This window comes from Martes martes (genome assembly GCF_963455335.1).
Source record: "Martes martes genome assembly, chromosome: X".
Lineage (NCBI taxonomy): Eukaryota > Metazoa > Chordata > Mammalia > Carnivora > Mustelidae > Martes > Martes martes.
Window position 1 is genome coordinate 32,547,632 of NC_137897.1, and position 22,030 is coordinate 32,569,661.

General features: G+C 47.7%; 1 protein-coding gene and 1 long non-coding RNA gene across 2 annotated transcripts in view; one reads left to right on the forward strand and one right to left on the reverse strand.

The window, feature by feature from the left end:
- Window positions 1-19,510, forward strand: part of TSPAN7 (tetraspanin 7) — a 124,002-nt gene extending 104,492 nt beyond the window's left edge. The window contains exons 3-8 of the mRNA XM_080795160.1: window positions 1,150-1,224; window positions 3,567-3,662; window positions 5,043-5,198; window positions 10,601-10,684; window positions 18,182-18,257; window positions 18,519-19,510. Coding sequence (XP_080651286.1) covers window positions 1,150-1,224; window positions 3,567-3,662; window positions 5,043-5,198; window positions 10,601-10,684; window positions 18,182-18,250 — 480 coding nt within the window. The 3' untranslated portion in view covers window positions 18,251-18,257; window positions 18,519-19,510. The remainder of the gene's footprint in view (window positions 1-1,149; window positions 1,225-3,566; window positions 3,663-5,042; window positions 5,199-10,600; window positions 10,685-18,181; window positions 18,258-18,518) is intronic.
- On the reverse strand, window positions 10,432-15,288 carry LOC308337125. The gene is made up of 4 exons (XR_013966294.1): window positions 14,771-15,288; window positions 14,176-14,226; window positions 13,874-14,027; window positions 10,432-12,121 (listed from the first exon to the last, which is right to left on the reverse strand). It is a non-coding gene; the product is annotated as an uncharacterized lncRNA (long non-coding RNA).
- Window positions 19,511-22,030: the final 2,520 nt, after the last annotated feature.

Genomic DNA, 22,030 nt, shown 5'->3' on the forward strand with positions numbered 1-22,030 from the left:
TACAGTCATGTAGCTTACTAGCTTTTTAAACGCTATCAACCCCACGTGCTGTGCAGAGCTGGAGAGGAAAGTAGGCCCCTGGCCCCGGCTCTAAATGCTGCACTCAAGCCCGATTACCACATCGAGGAAGAACGTGGACCTGTGTGCATTCAGGTCTCTCTGTCAGCAGGAGCTCCATACGGTTGCAAACAAAGGGGGTCTGAAGCCGTTTTAGGAGATGTGCTGAAGAAACCTGCAGGGATTCACCCAAACGAAGAGAAGCAGTAGGTTCACGTCAGGGCGGTGGTCACACGTCCGAAGGGCCCTTGCCTAGGAGCAAGACTGGGCTGGTTCTCCGATCTCCTGAAAGCCGTTCTAGCATCAGGGAGTGGAAGTTACAAGTACTGTGGCCGAGAGAAAGGAAGTCTTTCCAGCGACGGAAAAGCTTGGAAACGAAATGGGTTCCTAGGGGTCCGCGGGTGCAGGGACTACGCTCAGCTTGCAGAACCCAGCTAGAGGGTGCCTGCGGATGCCAGCCGACCGCCATGGGGCAGGGGGTCGGAAGGACCCTCTAGACAGGGCAGAACCGTGACCTCCAGAGTACTTATCTTTTCCCCCCAGCATACCTTCTTGCTCCACGATTCTTTTTTTTTTTTTTAAGATTTTATTTATTTATTTGACAGACAGAGATCACAAGTAGGCAGAGAGGCAGGCAGAGAGAGAGGAGGAAGCAGGCTCCCCACTGAGCAGAGAGCCCGATGCGGGGCTCGATCCCAGGACCCTAAGATCATGACCTGAGCCGAAGGCAGAGGCTTTAACCCACTGAGCCACTCAGGCACCCCATTGCTCCACAATTCTAACATCAAAAACAGTAGCTACCTGAGTTATAAAAAGCCCTTCCACATTTCTCCTGGTTGGGCTGAGTCTGCGGATGAGCTCTCCTCAGCGTGTGTGGCCCACAACGCTTATGCATATTAAACAGATACATTTCTATATTGAGGCTCATGTAGGGAAATCTGGACAAGAGTATTTTTAAACTTTTTCTCCGCTTTGGCTGGGGGATGTGAGGATCTGTGTGGTTCCCTGAGATGGCGAAGTCACCGAGCCCCAAAGGAGCCCTCACCCCAATCCTGACGTGTCTGCCTTTGTCCCCGTGTGCTTGGTTTTCAGTATGCCATGTTTCTGTCGCTGGTGTTCCTGGCTGAGCTGGTTGCCGGCATTTCTGGATTCGTGTTCCGTCATGAGGTAAGTATACACAGAGCAGAGAATGCGCTTAGAGGGTCTTCTGGGACGAGGACTTTTAAAGCCTCTTGTAATGTGTGAGGGGCACATAGAGGTTAGCTGTGTCTCTGTCGGTCTCACTTCATAGGGGCTGAAATGCCAATAAAATCTAAATGCAGGAATTTCACCAGACTTGAAACCTTAGGTGTGGATCCTCACTCCATTCTGTGAAAGAGCTCCTGCAGGAAGTGATTCTCCACCTTGTTTTAAAGCAGTGACCTTCGGTGTTGAGCAAATATACTCCTTTTAAAACAGCAGCTTCAGCAAAAGGCCCAAGTGGGTGTCTATATCATGAGATTTCTGTGACTGCTTGATTTCCCCCAAACAGCCGGCACTCCCCTCTTCCCTCCCCAGAGTCCTGGTGGCCGCCCCTTACCAGCTGGGGGTAGAAGCCAAGCCCAGGAGTGAGGAGCCCTGCTACTCTGTGTGGTGGCGAGGGGAATAGAGGAAAGGGCCATCGTGATCTGACACCCCTGCGTGGCTTTGTTTTGAAGTGACATGTAATAGGTTTAGACTTCGGAGGCTGGAGAAAAAGAATTCTGAATGCTGTTTTGTGATCTTAACCGTGGTTTCAAGGACATTGCTGGCTGTTTTGCATCCTGTGTAGCCCTCCTCCATGGACTGTCACTGGGGCTGCTCTATTGAGACAATGGGTAGACACTCTGGCAGAGACGAGACGCCCTCATGCTATCTGTAGCCACCACGGTGTCCCCTGTCAGACATGTATAGTGGTGACAGGTCAGACAGGGTACGTGCTACAGTCAAGCCCTGACGCTAACTCCTCCACGGTCTGGTATTGTGCCCTGTAAATAGCAGTAAAGCCAGAAGTCGGGATGCATGTGTTGGGGGGGGGGGAAGCAAGATAAAGGTGGAAAACGCACCGAGGCTGTTGAAAGTCTGGCATGATCTGTCCTAGACCCTGTTTCTGTGCTTGGCCAAGTTTGGTTCCTGTGAGCTAGCTCATGGCGCTTTCTGCCCCTTTCCCCATTGTTCTGGTTTTCCTCTCACCGGAGGTGAGATCTCGGGTGTCAAGGCCAACTTCTAGAACCCATTTTGTACGGGTGCTGCATCTAGAATTAGACTCCCCATTTTTATTGTCAGGCGAGGTGAAACCTGATGAGGTCCCGGCCTCCACGGCCCCAGAGGTGCCCTTGACGCATGTGTGAACTCCAGACACAGCTGAGCCCCTGCCCGCTCTCCTCCCACATGCTGCTGTGACTGGGCTCCCCAGGGGGCAGGAGGAGGGATACCCAGGGCCTGGACACCCTCATCCAGCTCACCTCCGTGCCTCTGACACCCTGAGGGGAGTAGGAGGTAGGGATGTGATGCCACCCTTTGACCAGGGGCAAAGGGCTTGTTTCTCCAGTGGAAGTCTTCACAGTGGCCCAGGGTCTACTCCGTGTGCCCCTGCCCAGCCCACAGAGACCATGCAGGTGCAGTATCCACCTTGGCTTAGAAGCTCCATGGGACTAGTGTCCACTGGTCCATGGGCAGAGTGCCCGGTATTTCCGCAAGGTGCCTGCCTCTTGTGAGACCAGCGCCATACTCAGTCCACCGCTTCCCACCAGGCTGTTACTGTCATCTGCCGTCCTCCCCCTCCAGGGTCATTTCGGCAGTCGGGGGCAGTCTCACCAGACGTGGGGAGCTGCGTGGTAACACACCTGACACGCCCCCTTCAGTGGGTTTCCAGGGGAACAGAGCTTAAAAGTTAGCCCACCGCCAAATGTGCTCCCAGAGGAGGTGGAAGGGTTTTGTGAACTACCTCATAACAAGAAAAGTTCACGTCCTTCTGCCTCTCTTTTTGGCCTCGATAAAGACAGGTTAAGTGCAAGTTGGTTTTGCCCCACTTCCGTATGCTAGAACAGCGATCCGTGTCTGGTCACAGCGCCATCAGTCTTCCTGCCCTCCAGTGGCCTGCCCTTTGTTATTCTTCTGAGTGAGGGCAGGAAAAGTTACAGACAGAACGATGGCCATCAATCAATTTGAAGAAAATCAGGAGAAAAGCCAGGCCTGAGGTTGGGGCTCACTCTCACAGCTCTTTCAGAAGCTGGCCACGAGGCAGGCTTCTTTCTTTGGATTACGGATGAGGAAAACAGTTTTTTAAATAAATTCCCGATTTAATAAATCCCTCGGCGAATTTCCTGAGATCTTTTGTCTCAGAAAACAGGGCATCCCACCCCCACCCTCTGGCCTACATTGATTCAGGGATTTTTCAGAAGAGGCCATTTTGGGGTAGAATTCGGTACAAATCTGAGTCCGTTTGGGTGGCAGTGGACCAGAACCATATTCCTCCCTGCCTTCTGCAGATCAAGGACACCTTCCTGAGGACTTACACGGACGCCATGCAGAATTACAACGGCAATGACGAGAGGAGCCGGGCGGTGGATCACGTGCAGCGCAGCGTAAGTGACATCAGGCCTCAGACTTGGGGGCTGCTGGGGGCGTGGGGCCGTCAGCACTTGATACTGACTCCTGTCCTCCACTTCCATTGCCAAGAGTTCACACCCAGTCCTTGTCCAGGGTCTGGTTATCCAGGTAATTAGCATCAAGGGGACCAGTACCTGTGGCTGGCCTTTCATCAGTATGAATTAGGAGCCTCCCAAGGAAAGCTAGCTTGCCCTTAAAACCCAAAGCCTTGGAAAGGAGGTGCTCAAGGTACAGCAGCCTTGCTTAGCACTGGCGCCCAAAGGCTGGCATTCTGGAAGTGGTTTCTTCAGGCTGAGTGGAGCGCTCCGGTGAGCTGTGTTTACTGGCTTGGGCAGTGTGGTGAGGGTGAACAGTGGGCCTAGGAGAAGCCAAGGCAGGAGTGGGAGTGCCCCAGGCTGCCTGGTGCTTTGCCGAGGAGCTGAGGGAAGTAGCTGTCCCCTGCCTGGAGGTGCCCAGGGGGACAGATGCTGGTGCCGAATCCTCCCGGTTCGGCTGGATCACCTAGGGTGCTCTTCGGGTGGGCCGGGTGTTGTGTGTTTTCCTTTGTCTTTTACTTCGGCAGCAGTATTTTTATTTTATTTTTTGACATTTTGAGAACATTCCAAACTCAGCAGAAAACTTGCTAGCAGAGTATAAGGAATCATATACACTTTACCCAGATTCAGTAATTCACTTCTACTTTTGCCCCGTTTCCTTTAACATTCTCTACGTCAGAGGCTGGCACACTTTTTCTGGAAAGGGTCCTGTGGTCACTGTTTTAGGCTCTGAGGGCCATGCCATCAGTCTGTGTCACGACTACACAGCTCTGTTCTGGAGGCACACAGGCAGCCGTAGTCTGTGAAGGGCTAGGCATGGCCATGTCCCCCCAAATTCTCACTGGTAAAAGCAGATGGCTTTTTTTTTCTCTTCCTCCCCACCCCTTAACCATTTGCTTATTGGCATAGATCCTATGATCTATAAGCCTTAAAAAGAGCTTTTTAAAGCCTTTCTTATCTTGGCTTCCCCACCAGCAAGCCTGGTTTAGTTGCTCCGTACCTGGAACAGCAGCCAGTCCACACAGGTGATTTCCGTGCGGAGCCGGGCCAGAGAACCGGGCTTTACTTTGTGGACGTGGTCAGAAAGCCAACACAACATGCAGTCTGGGGCTAGCTTCCTTCTCTCAGTTCAGGCAGGCTTCCCAGTGAGTACGAGCGTTCATGGAGCCTCAGCTCACCTTTCCTCACCAAAGCTGTGCCTGTTGACTTAGGGTCTTGGCCCGAGTTCCTCGTCGAAATGGCACACGCGGGGTGGTGGGGCGGGAGAGCGCGGTGTCTGTGATCCGCACGCTTGGATTCACTCCCTTGCCCTCTCGACAGCTGAGCTGCTGCGGCGTGCAGAACTACACCAACTGGAGCACCAGCCCCTACTTCCTGGAGCATGGCATCCCCCCGAGCTGCTGCATGAACGAAACCGACTGCAACCCCCAGGACCTGCACAATCTGACCGTGGCTGCCACCAAAGTGAACCAGAAGGTAGGCTTGCTTTCAGCCCTGCTGGGATCCGTGGTGAAGGCTGGGGGTGCTGGGGGTGGGGGGGCTTTTGGTGCGTGTGCTTCTGTGAAACTGTGCCAAATGGATCAGAAATGGTAGTCTGGGCGAGAGGGCAGAGTCTTTCCCCGTGGTCCTTCCCTGCCTGGGACGAGGCACCCGAGGCCGTCCGCTGCTGAAGGAGCTCCTGTGACTCAGCAGGAAACGACCAGGCCCTGGGAGGGAGGTTGAGCAACGGTTCCTGCTCACCTGGGCTGATGTCAGACAGGGACTGTGGCCTTTCTTCTTCCTGGCTGTCTTTCTCCTGCTCAATCTACCTTCTAAACATGGAATTCTTCACAGCTGGGTGCCAGTCCTTAGCAGGAAGGGGGACGAGAGTTGACAGACAACATCTGCTTCTGCCAGGATGGTGGCCTTTATTTTAAGGTGTTCTCTGCTTGCGGAAAAGAAAGCAGCAACTCCGCTTCAACTCACTGTCAGCATCCTGACTCCCAAAGAAATGAGAGAGAGAGAGAGAGAGAGAGAGAGAGAGAACTGGCTAAAAGACATTGGAAAGGTAGTAGGTAGTGAAAATGAGGGAAATAGAATTTCAGTCATCAGAAGGAAGACCAATTCTGTCTTCCACTTCACAGAGAAGAGGGCGAAAGCCCGATAAGACATGTTTGAAGGCTGTGTCCGCAGTCTGAAAGATTTAGAGAAATGCCACACAGAAAATATGTTTTGGTAGGACAGAAGGGACGAAAACACCAACCCTCTGTTGACTTCACCTGCTGTTATGCAGCCATCGGGTCAGTTTTCTTACTCAGATAAAATTCTATTCTTCCAAGGTCTTCAACACTTGACGCGATCTGGGCGAACTGCTGAATAATTCATAGACAGTAGCCATCCTCTCAAGATGAGAACGTTAAGAGATGGCTTCTTATCTTACCCATTTAATGTTGGCATTTGTAGCATAAATGCTGCAGAGCATTGTTGCCCTTCTAGAAGTTCATTGTGTCATTCTGGGCTTATGACCTCTTATGGAAGCGATGCGGTCAGATATTCCGTGCTGACTGCTTCTTGTCTTAGCCAAGAAGACATCTGTTCCTCTTGGAATTTTCTTATGAACCCAAAGGTTGAGCCTTCCTTTGTGTCTCATCAGTAAGGTAACTTCTGGTCTCTTCATGGGCATCCCCACTGAGCCCCCAGAGATGTCCTCGTGCTGCCATTTTATGAAGCTCTGAGCATACGCAGCTCCAAGGCAGTGAGGTCTGAGCATGACAGAGCCCCAGGAGGTTGTTTGTGGATGCAGCACCCATCAAACTGGGTCATCTTTTTTTTACCCCCAAACTTCCTTTCCCTTTGTGAAAGTTGGGGATCTAAAAGTCAGGGACATGGGCTATGGCGTCCAACTCCAGTTTCAATTCTGGCTTAGCCACCTGCTAGGGGTGACCTTTCTCAGTCATATTTTCTTATTTTTTCTCAGCTGCAAAAGGGGGATGATCGCTCCTGCCTCTTAGGATCAGCAGGAGGACAGAACGAGATAAAGTCGCTACAGCACAGGGCCTGGCCCTGAGTAAGGACCAGAGAAACGTTAAGTGTGATGTTCGATGTCAGCTACAGTGCAAACAGCACCAGGGAGGTGGAGAAGTTTGTCTCCCTCTACCACACTGTCCCTCATCAGGAATGATGTAGCACGTCCTCAGAGGGAAGATCTTTGTTAGTCTTCAAAGGCATGTTCGGAATCCTATCCTATAGTGCATCTCTATGATCTTTAGAATTCTTTCCAGAAAGAAAGATAGGGTACCTTTTTTTTTTTCCCATTTCATTCATTGATAACCTGCAAACTGACCTCACTCCCTGCCTCCCCCCCACACACACACCCCCATCCTGCTTGATTTACATTTTCTGGGGCAACTCAGATACCTGGAAAGGGGGCTTAACTTCAACCTGGCTTTCTCTGTGAAGAAGAAGTGAGGAAAGAGTGAAATTTGCCTACTGAGTCTCATTTCATGCCCACACGAACATCTGAGACAAATGAAGGCCCGGGTCTAAGTCTCAGAAGCCTCACCTGTAAAACGCAGGAGATAGGGCTGGGGTGAATACCTAATAGGAAATGCTCATAAACTTTAGCTCCCCTCTCCTGACTCCCTCCCCCAGGAGGCTTAAGCACCGCCCCTGTAGTTCCACGGAATCGTGCTGTCTTAATCCCTATGGATCCTTTTGTGTCTTGAACCCTATGATTTAATAGCACTGAAAGATGACTCTTGGCTCTCACCTGGCAGCCTGTGCAACCTGCTTTGTTCAAGTCCCTGGGAGAGAAGCAGGAGGGAGGTGAGACTAGCTAAACGGGATATTTATTGTTTTGTGTAGGGGACGGGATTTATTTTGGTTTTGCCAGCAGGATGTTGAAATGTCTGCAGTTCACGTGGCTGACAGCACTGACTGACTGGGCCCCTGCTCCCTCGAATTCTTGACATTTTTTTAAGAGCGAGGGCAAGAGGGATATTTTCCATCCGTGACTGTGTTGGTTTCGACATGCAGAGAGGGCAAGCAAAGGGCCTGTTCCGTTTCTGAATGTTTCTTAGGACACTTAGCAGGTCTCTGTAGGTTTCTCTCATGCCCGACCACCAGGCTTTCATTTGAGGAAATGAAAAGAGATTGTTGTGGGCAGATAAGGTCACGGTGTAGTGGGGAACATGAGGTAGAATGCAAACGTGGCCTTGCCGTCTGCAGATGTGAGCTGAGACCTGCAGAATGGGCTCATGGGTTCCACCTGGTGAGTAACAGAGGAATCCAGAGGTGGAAAGTATTGATTTCATCTCTTCATTTTAAGGAACCCTCCTACTGATAGGATTCATTGATTTGCTGTCTTCTTTAGAGTGAAAAGCCATGGGAGAACTTTTCTTCTAGAAGAGTGTTCCTCAAGCTTTAATGGGCAGCTGAAACTCTAGAGATAGTGGTCACATTCATTAAAATTCATTAAAAATGAATAACCCAGGGATTTGGCAGATTCTGATGGAGGAAGTCTGGAGGGAGGCCTCAGATTCTGCATTTCTAGCAAATTCTCAGGGGATACTGCTGCCCCTGGAAGAACCCCACTTTGAGGAACAAGGTTGAGAGAGAACGATTTTGTCACAGTTGCACTAATGGCAGAGACTGCGTGTTTTCAGTTGCTCTTGCTGGCTGGAGTGGGCTTACCAAAAATGTGATTGACTCTGCTCCGAGTCTCCTACAAATGGAACAGAAATCATATGTCAGAAAAATATATTTCGCTTACATGCAGAATCGAAGTTCATAGGAAAAATACCTATGCCAAGGTATATTATAGAGTAAGAAAATCACCTGCCTCGCTTTTCTCTGGTCTTTATTGTTGGGTTTGGGTTTCCATATCTTGAGGTGACCTACCACTGGTGTTGGACTGAATGAACTTCATCTCTCAGCCCGACCATCACTGGGGGGAGAAGATATGGTCATGATGGCCACCTGGGCAAAACACAGCCCTAGCCGCTACCATCTGGGAAAGTGTTCCAATTATCCATCTCTCTTCTTGCATTGAGTTCTTCCTAACCCAGCCTGCTCTCCCTTCCACTACCTTTCGAAAAGTAGTGTGACAGATACTTCCACTAGTAAAAATGAAATCAGCAAGCAGTCTTCTACTACAAAGGGAGAATCAAATTTCAAAATTTCTCATGAGTAGAAGTAGATTTCCTTTCCCACCCGCCTCCAGGCTTCACATTTGCATCAGCTAACCAACGAGTACAGTCGGCCCATTGCACTGAAAGCACGTGTCAGAGCGCTGCTGCTAAGTCAACACACTTCTCTGCAGACAGACTGCAGACGCATAAAATATCACTTATTAGAAACTACAGCACTGGTAGAATTTTCCTAAGCTCTGAGAAATGTTAAATAGGTAATTTTGAATTCCAGTGTGGGAGACATGGTTTTTTTGTGGTCTTCGGATATCATTGCAATTTAGTGTGCCTTTCTTGATAAACAAGAATCCTTTTTACCCTGTTTATGAAATTAATGTTTTGATTTCTGCAGACTTATATATTCAAGTAGAAGCCGTTTTTCAGAAAACTGGAAAAAAAAAACATGTCTTCTGAGACTGTATAAGTCAGTTCAGAAATCTAGGCTGACTTGGCCGGGTTTCAAATAAATATACATATAAACACATAGACACACACACACACACACACACACACACACACAGAATTCAACCTGTCAGGCATTTAACAGGAAGAGTCAGCTTGTGCCTTTGCATTATGGGTGATACACAAAATTTGGTGTTTCCTATTTGGACCAGGTTGATAAAATGTAATCCCGAATAACAACAGCAAACAAACTTGTTTAGCAACCTGGCTGAACTCCAGCCAGATCATTTATTTTAAAGAAAGGTGATTGACTTTATCAGTATTACACTAACATTGAAATTGATAAAACGGGTGTTGGTTTTAATCACAGCATTTGGAGATTTCATTGTATGTGAAAGAAAAATTCACTTCATTTTATGGACGAAGTTATTGACACCTAGAAAGGAGAAGTGAGGGAGCGCCTTGGTGACTCAGCCGGTTAGGCATCCGACTCTTGGTTTTGGCTCAGGTCCTGATCTCAGGGAGTCTGCTTGAGATTCTCTCTCTCTCCTCCTCTCCCTCTGCCACTCCCTCCACTCTCTCCCTCTCTCAAAATAAATAAATCTTAAAAAAAAAAAAAGACGAGATGTGACTTGTTCAGGGTCCCATAGTAAATTTATGGAAAAACATAGGTTTTTCCCTGTTAAAAAAAAAAAAAACAAACAAACAAAGCTTAATGGTCTCCTTAGGAAGAACCCCAAAACACAATAAAGGTGGCAGGCATTCACCACCCCACAACCTGATGATTTCACTTTATTTTTCTAAGACTGTGTCACTTGTTATCGAAATGCTAGTAACCGTGTTTATTATGCTGATTCTTCCTGTGCAAGGATGTGGAATGCCTCTGTACGGTCAGAGTCTGCGGGTTTGCTTCGTAGGTCTGACAGATGTCCTGCTACACTTTGTCCTACCGCTGAAACATTTCTGGATGAAACGATCTATCTGGGACTTGTTTTAAAATAGTCCAGCCAGGGGAGGAGAGCTGAGATTTAAATGAAACCAGATTGGCTACATGTTCATTGTGAGGTCAGAGAAAGGGTCACTCGGGAGGTCACGGTACTACTCTCTGTACCTTTACTTATGTTCGAAATTTTCCTTTTTTTGAGTTTGGACAGAATGCTAGCGAGTTCCTAAGGTGAGAGGCAGCTGGATTTGCCGACTGCGGGTCGGAGCGTATGTTGGCTTGGGTTGCAGGTTAACACAGCTCAGTCTGGCCTGGGTGTGAAATGTGTCTCTGAGGCTCCCACACGCTCTCTCTCTCTCTGTTTGCAGGGTTGTTATGATCTGGTGACCAGTTTCATGGAGACCAACATGGGAATCATCGCCGGAGTGGCTTTTGGAATAGCGTTCTCCCAGGTAGGCTGCGCAATTGTGTGGTCAGGCCTGGCCTTTCCCAGCCTCCTGCCCCGGCTTCCTTCCCCGGGCTCCCGATTCCCTGCCTGGCCCCCCTGGGCCTTGGGAGAGGCTGATAGATGGGGTTGGAGCTCCTTGCTCATTAGTCCTCAGGTCATCTGTTTATTGATTTTTCTTCTTCAACTTAAATGAAGTTTTGCCATCAAGGGAATATCGGTTACAGTTCAACTAATGACTAGCTCCAGAAAACAACTTGCTGCTTCTGTAGGTCAAATGGAGGTTAACTGAACCAAGTGCTGGCTTAATTGGAGCATAAACAACTCAAAACGTCAAATGGCTGATCTGGGTTTGGGGGGAGGCTCTTTTTTCCTGGTTGACCTGTCCCTGTTTTGTTCTTCATTCCTGTCAATTATGCATGAGCCGTCTCCTTTTATAGAAAGCCTACAGTTAGCGAACTTTGTCTGGCGATCATTACTTTCATCCTAAGTTTGACTATGGTTCCTTTCGATGGAAGCGGAATTCTTGTCTATTAAATTGTGCAGCCCTTTATCTCCACCCAGCCTCTCTAAAATAACAGGAGAAGTCATTCTGCCAGCGAAGTGTGCCACACGGTCTCATGGATAGAACACGATTAAGCTGACTCTAAACTTTAGCCCACCTCGGCCCGGCAGCACAGTACCCCACAGGCGTCTGATCTCCCGGCCAAATGATCACATTACTGCAACGACAGAGCTCTGGGTGGGAGGATTGGCATGTATACTTAACAACCAAATGAAAACTTGGTGTATGTTTAACTCCGAATTTTTTCAGACCAACAGTTCATTTTTCCAACAAAGCCCAATTAACGTTCTCTCGGTAATGTTTCCACCACTCTAATTTCCCCTGCCTGAATTCCACCTTTGCTCTCTCGGACTATACTTACCTTTTCCCTGCCCCCCCACCTCCTTCCTTCCTGCCTAGCAGTGTAGGCACACATTCGTTCTAGCCAAGTTCGTTCTTCAAACGTTTTAATTGAAATAAAGCATAGACGGAAAAGTACGTAAATTATAAATGCACAGCTTAACAAACCAGCACAATGTGAACATACCTGCGTCACCCTCACTTAGATCAAGGATTAGAACATGGCCCTAGTCGTTTTTGCAATGAAAGGGTTTCACCGCAGGTCAGTTGACAAACTTCTTCCTCAGCAGTGACGAAAACCTAGGTGACATTTCATCTCACAAGAGCATGTGGACTCATCCCATGGGCGTGTGTGCTCCTTGTGGTCGTTTACCGTGCTTCTGCGTTGTTGGCAGCCCGTGAAGGGAATTACACCCTCAACACGCCAACACACAAACCAAGATGGCACCACAAACCATGCCATGTCGTCTCCTGAGACGTTTCCCAAAGAGTTGCTGCCCCAGACTTTCTTCCGACGGCTATCGCACTTCAGGGAGGCACCTGTAACAGCCAAGGGATATGTCAGGGGATCCGGGACCCACGTCCGAGCCAGACGTGCAAGGTGCACTGGGGAGCTTGCATATTCATCTGTGCGTTTATATGCAGGGTCACGTTAAAGTCACTGACAGGCCAGACATGTGCTTGGTGGCTGGGGACGACTGTCCCTTCAGAGGAAGGAATACAGGTGAAGTCTCCCCTAATGGCTCTCCTAGAACCACAAAGGAACCTGATGCCAGTACTCTCAACATGAGGAGAAGAGAGCCTCACAGAGCCTGGAATCTCATGGATAAAAAGTTATGTGATCTAAGAATATTCCCGCACGACCATAAGGAGCATGGGGGGTTCTCCCGTTTTCATTAGTGAAGTGAGCCAAGTCATGAAGATTCTGATGAAGACCTCTCTTCTCTCTCAGGCTTCCCTATGAAGGGGAGGGGAGGCATTTCTGCTTTAGACAAATCACCCAATGAGCTTGAATCTGTCTGTCCTAACCTTGAAGAAATCCCCGACGTGGGGATTGTGGAGTTTGCTCTGTGGCCCTCTGGGGCAGTGAGAGAGGGGCCAGCGTCCCTGAGGGAACCCCCACACAGAAACTCTGCAGAGATTTTAGGGTCATCAAGGTACCACATTGTTGCTGGGTTAAGACAACAGAACACAAAGCCCAGGGGCATCGCCTCGCCAATCCCATTCACTCGCAGGACCAGACAGGGGCAGTGAGGCGGAGACTTGAGACCTGCCATGCTCAGCTGGAAGCAGGCGAAGACGAGCCCTAGCTGCCTTTCACTAGCGGGATGTGCTAGGAGCCTCGGGGTTCCCGGCCGCTGAGGTTGGCTTCCAGATACCAGTAGATCCAAGGCCTTTCCGGGACAGCGGCGGCCACTTACCAGCTACCAATTCAGGAAGAACCAGCTACACTGGTCCTGGTCAAAGACCCAGAACCAAAGCTTTAGCCACATGTGCTCAGAATTTTTAGGACTAGTATCAGAGCAAAACCTAGCGAATGTTGGCTGATTTAGGTGAATCAGTCATGTTGGCTGACGTCTTGGCCTTCCGGTACTAAAGCAGGTTCTACTGAGGGGAGGCCAAAGTAGGTAGGAAAGCGCAGAGCTGTGTCACGCGTTCTCTCTCTGCCCTCTCCTCCTCCTCTCCCTTCCTCTTCCCCTTTCCTCACCCACCTCCACCCGCTACGTGCCCTTCCCCTCGCCTGCTCTGCTGACATCCACATCCACGCTATCATCTGTGGAAAAGAACTGGCCTTGCTCATCTGTCGTGTCAGAAAGGAAAGGTGCTATAGAGTATAAGGCAGACGAGCCGCGTCGAGCCTTTCCACAGACTGTGCAAAACTCTGCCCCTGGTTAGCTCCTTTAGCCAACTGAAAGCCCTTGAGTTCTGTTCTGGGCAGCAGGATTTGCGCAGACATTTAATGTTTCTCTTACAGGCTCCCATGGCCTGAGCCCTGTCAAGGGAAAACCCATTTGTCTACACTCGATGGGCAGGTCCTGCTCCCTCTAAATTAATTCCTAGCGGGAAGTTGAGTGTTTTGATAGGCTACCTCCTCCCTGTATCTTCGGCAGCTACTCTCACTCAAGACAGCTTGGAGAGGGAGACACACACAAGCAGAGTGTGAGTGCGTGCGCATGCGCCCGTGTGGAGGGAGAGGGAGAGAGTGGAGGAAAATGGGACTATCACCCCCCCCACCCCGCCCCCCGCCCTTAACATGACCCAAAGCCAAAGCTGAGGGTGTTCGACACTTACTCCATTTGTGACGCTGCCCCGACTTTGGTTGGCTTCTGCTGTGGGTTGCAAATGGGGAGTGGCAAGGCTCCCACATCCGGTGTAGACAGACACACGGCCTTGCTGGACGTGGAACGTGTTAGGCTGGATTAATCCTCCACATCACAGAATAGTCCTGAATGGGGACAGTAGAGCTATATTCCAGAAGTGGACGGTTGAGTGGCTTGCTTGAGTCTGGGCTCAAGATCCAAGCTTACAATTCTGACCTCTCCACCCGGCCTGCTCTCTTAAACTTTGGCACCAAAGATCACCCTTGTTCTTACCTCACCTAAAGGGAACTTGTTCTGTGCTTTTGTAACAAAAGGGGGGAGAATCTGTGAAATTGAAAGGAAAAAGGTACTCATCAAAAAATAGAGATCCTCCTCCTATCCATCCATCCCCTGACCCACACCCCTTCGGGGCCTCCCCCAGGACCCACAGGCTGCTGGGATGATTCATTATGAGTCACGAACTCTCTTCTCGAACTTGTCGACCTTTTCCATGTAGAGGTCCGGACGAAGCTGTTCACAGCCTTGATGAGATGTGGCCAAAGAAGGCTAATGGAGCTCTTTACTTATTTCCCTAGTATCTTCAGAGCCCGAGATGGTCCCAAATAGCATTTATACAGTTTTATGTCAAACCAGATTCCTTGGCGCATGCCCATGACACGGAACCCCCACCTCGGTCATCCGCACACCATCCCCCGCCCCCCTGGCATTACAAGGATCTAAGTTTTTGACCTATTGCTTGTCGCTTGCTTGTTCAGAAAGTGGCCTTTACAACTTTGCTGTCCTCTCTGTGGACCGGAATCAGGAATTGGGCCACCTTTGCCTCCCATGGCGATGGCAGAGACAACGCCCTCGGCCCATCGCCCCTTACCTCTCTAGTCTTTGCTGACCTGGGCCCCACCTCTCTCGCGCTCCTCTCTCCCACCTCTTGGCATCTGCCGGGTCCCTGGTGACTTGCAGAGGCCCTGTGAGGCAACCCATGTCGCTCGAGCTTCCCGGCGCTCAGACCTCACAGGCTGTCTCTGTGGGAGGGCCTTTACGAAGCCTGGAGTCAGCCTTCTGTTAAGTAGAGGCCCTTTCTTCTTTCTCCGCCTCTCCGGCTTCTCAGTTCTTGAAGCGGCAAGACGTCCTAGAGGTCCCCATGACGCAAAAGAAAGCAGAATATAGCACTAGCAAGGCAGACAGTGGTAAAAATAAAATGTAACCTCAAAAAAACCAGATGAATATGAATTACAAAGTCTTCGTCAACCAAGTATAAATAATCTGATCTAAAACTCTGGAGGCCGTCGGACAGCAGGCCTCTCACCGGCCACGGGAACGGCGAGGGGTGGCCCTGGGGTCTCCATCCTGAGGGGTTCCAGCTTGAGAGACCAACCCCCTTTTCCTCTCTCTATCCGGGGCTTAAAGCGGAAGTCTGGCCCAGTGCCTACTTCCTGCAGCCTTGCTACACACCAGCAAGATGCTTCTCGGGGCACAGAGTGTACCTCTGCTCTTTGAGGGGCTTTTCCCATACAGTTAGCGTGAAACAAGGTTTTGTCAAAATAAGGCTGGGCTTTTCTGGCTACAGAGGAACTGGGTCTAGTGTCAAGCAGGTGATTGTCCTGACTCACACTGAGGCAGGGGCCCTGACTTTGGCTAAACAGCTTCCCGTCACGTACTCAGAAATCACCCGGTAACAGCTGCTATGAAGTATGGGACCCTCCCTGCCCAGCTTCTGACTTTCCATTAACGTGGTAGCTATGGAGGTGGGAGGGCGAAGTTTCTCTCAAATATGGTAAAAACACGAGAGCAAATTTGAAATCCACAACCCTGTGAAGAATCCAAAATGCCTACTATACCCCAAATCCTACTTTTTCTTACACTAGAATTAAATAAAATAAAAGCCAGTGTGTGCAAAATACTGTTTTCAAATAGCTTCTATGATCCTCAGTTCAGGATGCTTTTTTTTTTTTTTTTTTTAGGAAAACAAATTTCTTAGTAGATGTTAAAAAATAACTTTAAAAGTCTATCTTCTTCTGTGGGCAAACAGAAGGTATGTTCTTGCCCGAGAAATAGAAAACACAGTAAGGTTTTTTGTTTTGGTTTGTTTTGGTCTGGTTTGTTTTTTTATTTTTTGAAAAACATCTTTTTAAAAAAATTTTAATTTTCATTCAATTTAGTTAACACATACTATATTATTAGTTCCAGGGTAAAATACAGGAAGTTTAAAAGCAAGTCACTTTCATTTGTAGCCATATTTTTAGAAGTTCTTGTTTCTGTGACAAAGTATGTCCAGTGCTTAAGAATGATGCTATTTCTGTTTGGGGGGGGGAAGGTGGAGGCACATGTTATCCTTCCCTGAAAGCAGAGATTTTAGATACAAGACATAGGTAAGCATCCTAAGGAGTCTTCTGGCTGTGTGGCTCAAGCATCGCCGTGGAGGCCAGGAGCATCGGAAAGCACTGAATTACGGGAGCATTGCCAACCTCTTAGTGGGGTGATAACTCTCCGAAGTGTTTCCGACACACATGAGCTCAACAGGGAAACAAGAAACGGAGCAGCTTTAGAAAGAAAAAAGAGTTTAGGAACTTGAAATCAAATAAAGAGATACCCACTGAAACCCCTCCGTCCAGAGTCTGCAGGGCAAGGCAGGAGGGAGCCCTCATAGCGTGAGACCGAGGAGCGATTCTGGAAAGGGCAATGTCTAGGCTGAGCTATAGGAGTGGGTGGCAAGGGAAGGGGTTGTCCTCTGACGGGAAAGAGGGTGAAAACTTAAGCTCTATGTGAGCTACCAGTGTGGTTTGGGGGAAAATCGTTTAACGTCCCCTGAGCCCGTTTTCTTATCTGGAAGGTTGGGATGGTAATATTGTACGGTGATGTGGTGAGGGTTAAATAGCTTAATACACTTGAAAATGCTGTACCTCTCATGCTTGTTTTTTGGCCCAAATCTGATTTTTAGGAGAATCAAGTGTGTTAGAGGCACCTGGGTGGCTGAGTTGGTTAAACGTGTGACTCGGTTTCGGCTTTGGTCATGATCTCAGGGTCATGAGATTAACCCCCAAGTGGGGCTCTGTGCTGGGTGTGGAGCCTGCTTGAGATTCTCTCTCTCCCTTTACCCCTCCCCACCTGCACTTTCTCTCCTTCCCCCCACCCCTCCCCTCTTAAAAAGTATCAAGTGTGTTCTGGTGTACGTTGGCCCCAGAAATTAGCAGTTCTAATGAAAAGGGAGAAACTATAAGGTTCAAAGTCCTTACAGTCAGTGGTGGGGGGAGATTAATTTGTGTCATGTGGCCCAGAATTCTGGAGGTTACAGCCATGGTTCCTGTGGTGATTTGGTGGTTTGGGCAGGATACTATATGTTTTATGGCACAAAAATGATGGTGGCCCAAGCCTTGGTAGGAGATAGGGTAAGTCCATTAAGGTGATGATTTTTCCTCACCTGATGGAACTTATGGTTTTTATATTTCACAGCATAGTTTTACTTTTAAAAATGAAGATAAGAATCTGGGATTTCAGCAAGAGAGGTAGCCGTGTTTCAGGGGTTGCCCTGAGCCACAGTGGGACCTGCTGTGGCTGCATGTGTCCCACGTGTAAAATAAGGGTGACCACGTGGCCTGGATGAATTGCTTCTCTCACCCGGAAGGCTTGTTGACCCACCAGCATTGGGCGCCAGCCCCCAGAGCATCGGAGTCCACATGTCTGAGTGGAAACCAAGATGTAGGCCAAAAATATCTACATGGTTAGAGACAAAGAGAAGTATAAGCCTTGATGTCCCTTTTCCCCTAATCCAACACCTACACCTCAAGCCATGGCTTTCTTACCTCAACTGGCAAACTCAGTCAAGAATAGCGTCTCGTTGCCTCAAGGAAAGAGTGATGATCCTGTCAGCCATGAATGCCTGAGGGATCACACCGTGTTGAGATATCCTCTGAATGGGCGTGTTTGGCCTTTTTGTGCATACCTTGCTGATTCTGTGGTCCTTCCATTTTTTTCCCCCTACTCTCTTTACATATGAACCAATCGTAATATCGCTTATGTGTCAAAAGTTGTTTTTAAGCAGCCAGAGCTTGCTAGACTGGAACCTTATGGCTAGTTCTGGAAATTCCAGTTGTCCTGCCCTAGTGGTCAGACTCTCTAAGTCCTAGACCTCACCAGTGAAATCACATTTGATCTTTTTCGTTAGTGCCTTTTTCCTTATTCGCATAGAAAAGCCCTTGGTTGTTAAAAATTACATCTGGGGGGTCAAAGAAGTGTGCAGTTCAGGGACTTGAGACTGTGGTCTTCCTTTCTCTCCTGGCAACAGCTGATCGGCATGCTGCTGGCCTGCTGTCTGTCCCGGTTCATCACGGCCAACCAGTATGAGATGGTGTAAGGAGAAGGTGAGTGCATGCGGCAGTGTTTAATTTCAGGGTTTTCCCTCTGGGGCACACGCTGCCCTGCAAAGGGGCAAGGGTACCGCCCAGCCACTTAGCTACTTGAGCTCGGCGCCACCTGCACATGAGCTGAAACCTCGTTTCTGTGGCTCGGGGGTCGGGGAGGGGGTGGGGTGCGAAAAGTCTGAATGCTCCCTGTAGCTTGTTCCCTTCTTTTAAGTCCCTGTTAACAGTTAAGTCACTCACATGTTTTCACTTCTCCCGCAGTCTTTCAAGCACGATGGAATGAGACACCTGTCTTAAAAACGAACCACAGCACTCTCCGAAAGACTTCCAGAGGATGTTAGAGCACAGCACCTAACACACCCACCCCAGGCTCCCTAACCCCCCAGCCAGTGCCCCAGTGACCTGCCCACGCGGTCTCCACTCCGCCTTCCAGCCCGCATCCCGTGTAGCGTTCCATTTTGTGAAGCCCCGTCGTGCCAGAGTGTAGCCAGGTTCCCTGCATCCAGTCCTAGTGGACCCCACCTGAGGCCCCCTGCGTGCCAGCTCCTCCATCTGTACTTGGTCCGACTGTAGCTCATTGTAGGTGACTGGTTATCACACCACCCCTGGCCCCGCCGGGCCCTGCATGGAGTGTGGAAGGTTCCCGCTCACCCTTCATCATGAGTGATAAACCCCATACCCCTTGATGTAGATAGGCTGATAGCGCTCTGTTCTTTTGGCTTAATCTCCTTTTGGTTTGGTTTTCCCCTTACTAAGACTCTGTTCCTACCTTCTTCAGGCTGCCTAGGATATGTAGAGAGACATCAGTAACCATCCGTGAGGAGAAAAAAGCCTGCATCATGCATGAAGGACACAGTTGAGCGTTAGGTGGCCTCCTTACTCGTTATTGTTACATGCCTGGGCACGTGTGGACGGTTTAGTGACCCCCATGACTTTTGGATGAAACCTATATAATCCTTTTACCAAGCTGTATTGTCGCCTCCTGTGAAGGAAATAGTATCACTTCTGTTCTTCCCCAATTAATTGCTCTTGTGTTCTTTTATTTCTTTCTGTATTTTTTTTCTCTGCATCAACATTATGGACATCGAGGACCTCAGCAAATCAGTTTAAAAATGAGTGTGAAGGGGGAACTAAAGTCAAAATATTTTTAGAAGATCTTAAACAATGCCTCTGTCTAGCATGCCAACAAGAATGCATTGATATTGTGAACATTTGTGATACATGTATTAATAAATAGAATCATTACAAATTGCTGTGTTTTGTTCTTTGCTTATCGTGTAAGCTTCTACGCACGTATTTCTACTTCTTCTTGCTCCATGGGTGATTGGGAGTGGATCATCTTGCACGCTGCCACACCCCTCCACACATGAGCCCACCTCTCCACGCACACGCCCACCCTTCTACGCATGCGCCCACCCTTCCACGCATGCGCCCACCCCACCGAAATAACCTTGGTGGGTGCAAAAGCCAAAGGGTCAGACTTCTTTATGGACATTTCGGAAGCTTGAATCATTTATCATGAGCAGGATGTATTGTTGGCTGCGAAAATAGAAGCTTCATACTATTGCAGGCTAGAGGCAGAAAGATTTCAGCAAAGTTTTCAAAACTCAACGTCATTTGCAAGAAAAAAAAAAGGAAATGGACATCTATGCTCTCCTTCCTTGTTTCGAATGAGCATTCTTCCTTTCCTTCTTTCTTGTCTGGATTGAAGAAACTCAGTCTGGAGAATAGATGACATCAGACCATGCAGTCGTCCCCATGCCCTGGTTTGTACTAAAGTATGGAATCCATACGCTTGATTTAAGCATTTTAGCAATAGGTGGAGTATAGATTATCTGTGATCTGTATTTTCCTTCTTAATGAGTCACCTTTAAAAAAAAACTAATGAAAGCATATGTTGATCTGTCCCAAAAAAAGTGGATCTAAAAACTCCCTCTTCACTGTAGAACAGATAGTTCTTCTTCAGAGGGTCAACATTTTTAGAGAATTAAGGAAATCTTTCTTGGAGTTTCCTTGGGTTTTTCTTTAACTTCTTGTGTTGCATTGTTAGCTCATTAATTTGTGCTTTAAAAAAAAAAAAGGTGTTGCTTTAGCTGCATTTCAGTTTTGGTTTGCAATTTTTGTTGTCTTTTATTCCAGACATTTTGCAGTTTTCTTTAGGATTTATGCACTGAACCATGTAGGAATTTTTTTTTAATTTTTAATTTCCAAATGTGTAGAGTTTGAGGCTGCCTTTTTGTTCCAACAAACTTGTTTTGTAATATAAAGATTCTTTATTATTTGTTGAGGCTTGCTTTGTGTCCTAGCATATGGTCCATGTTTGTTCTGTATGTGTTTGAAAGCTTTGTGTATTTTCTAATTATAGGTGCAGGGTTAGAACAAGGTTGTAAATGTATTCAGAGAGTCAATTTTAGGACTATTGTTGAAGTTGTGTTTTCTTAGGAATATTTTATCTGTTTGACCTATCAGATTCTGAGAAACGTACTTAAAATCCCCTGCTGGAGCTGTGGATTCTGTCAGTTTTTGCTTCATGTATTTTTTTTTAATATTTATTTATTTGGGGCGCCTGGGTAGCCCAGTCGGTTAAGCATCTGCTTTTGGCTCAGGTCACGATCCCAGGGTCCTGGGATCAAGCCCCACATCCGGCTCTCTGCCTGCTTCTCCCTCTCCCTCCACTGCTCCCCCTGCTGGTGTGCTCGCTCGCTCTCGCTCTGTCAAATAAATAAATAAATAAATAAATACTTTTAAAAATGCATTTATTTATTCCTCAGAGAGGGAACGCACAAGCAGGGGGAGCGGCAGGCAGAGGGAGAAACAGGGTCTCCCATGCAGGACTTGATCCTAGGACCTTGGGATCATGACCTGAGCTGAACACAAACACTTAACCTATTGAACCACCCAGGTGTCCCTTGCTTTGTGTATTTTAAAGCTATATTGTTAAGGACATGCAAATTCAAGATTATGTTTCATTGATTAATTATTTCCTTTGTTATTATGGGCTGACCCTCTTTATTCCTAATTATGATTTTTCTTTTAAAGTTCATTTTGTCTGATATTGTAGTTGTTATAATTACTTTTCTTTTGACAAATATTTGTGAAGGATATTGTTCCAGATCCCTCTGCTTTCAGCCTCTCTGTGTAATATTTTAGATGTGTCTCTTAAACAGCATATAGTTGCATTTTTTCTTTTTTAGCTCAGTCTGAGAAAGTCTTAACCGAAAAGCTTAATCCCATTGTATATTGCTATTACTGATATATTTGGTTTTATTTCTAGCATATTTTTTCTGTCTACTCTTCATTTCTTTCTCATTTTTCTTCCCTGCCTCTTTGTTTTATTTTGAATTTATGCATTGTATGTTTATACTTTTAGTGGTTAATCTTAATTTCTGATTGTGCATCCTTGAAATGGAAAGATAATCAGAATCTCCATCTTCTTCCAAAATAACACAAAGACGTTGGAGTGTTTTAACTCCAGGCACCTCTCACTTAACGTCCCCACTTCTATTCCCTGACCCTGTATTTCTCCCATCTCCTGAAATGGATCCCATCACTGTTTTTAGAGTTTATTTAGATTTACCTACATACATAGGAGTTTTTTGTTTCATTTGGGGTTTTTAAACATTGCTGCTTACATCTTTTGGGGTTCAGTTTTGGGTTTTTTTTTTGAAATGCATGTTTTGTTATTTCATTAAGGGGTTTATATGTGCTAAATCATCTCAGACTGAAAAATCTCCATGTCATTCGCATTTTTAAATGATAGTTTAACTGGGGCT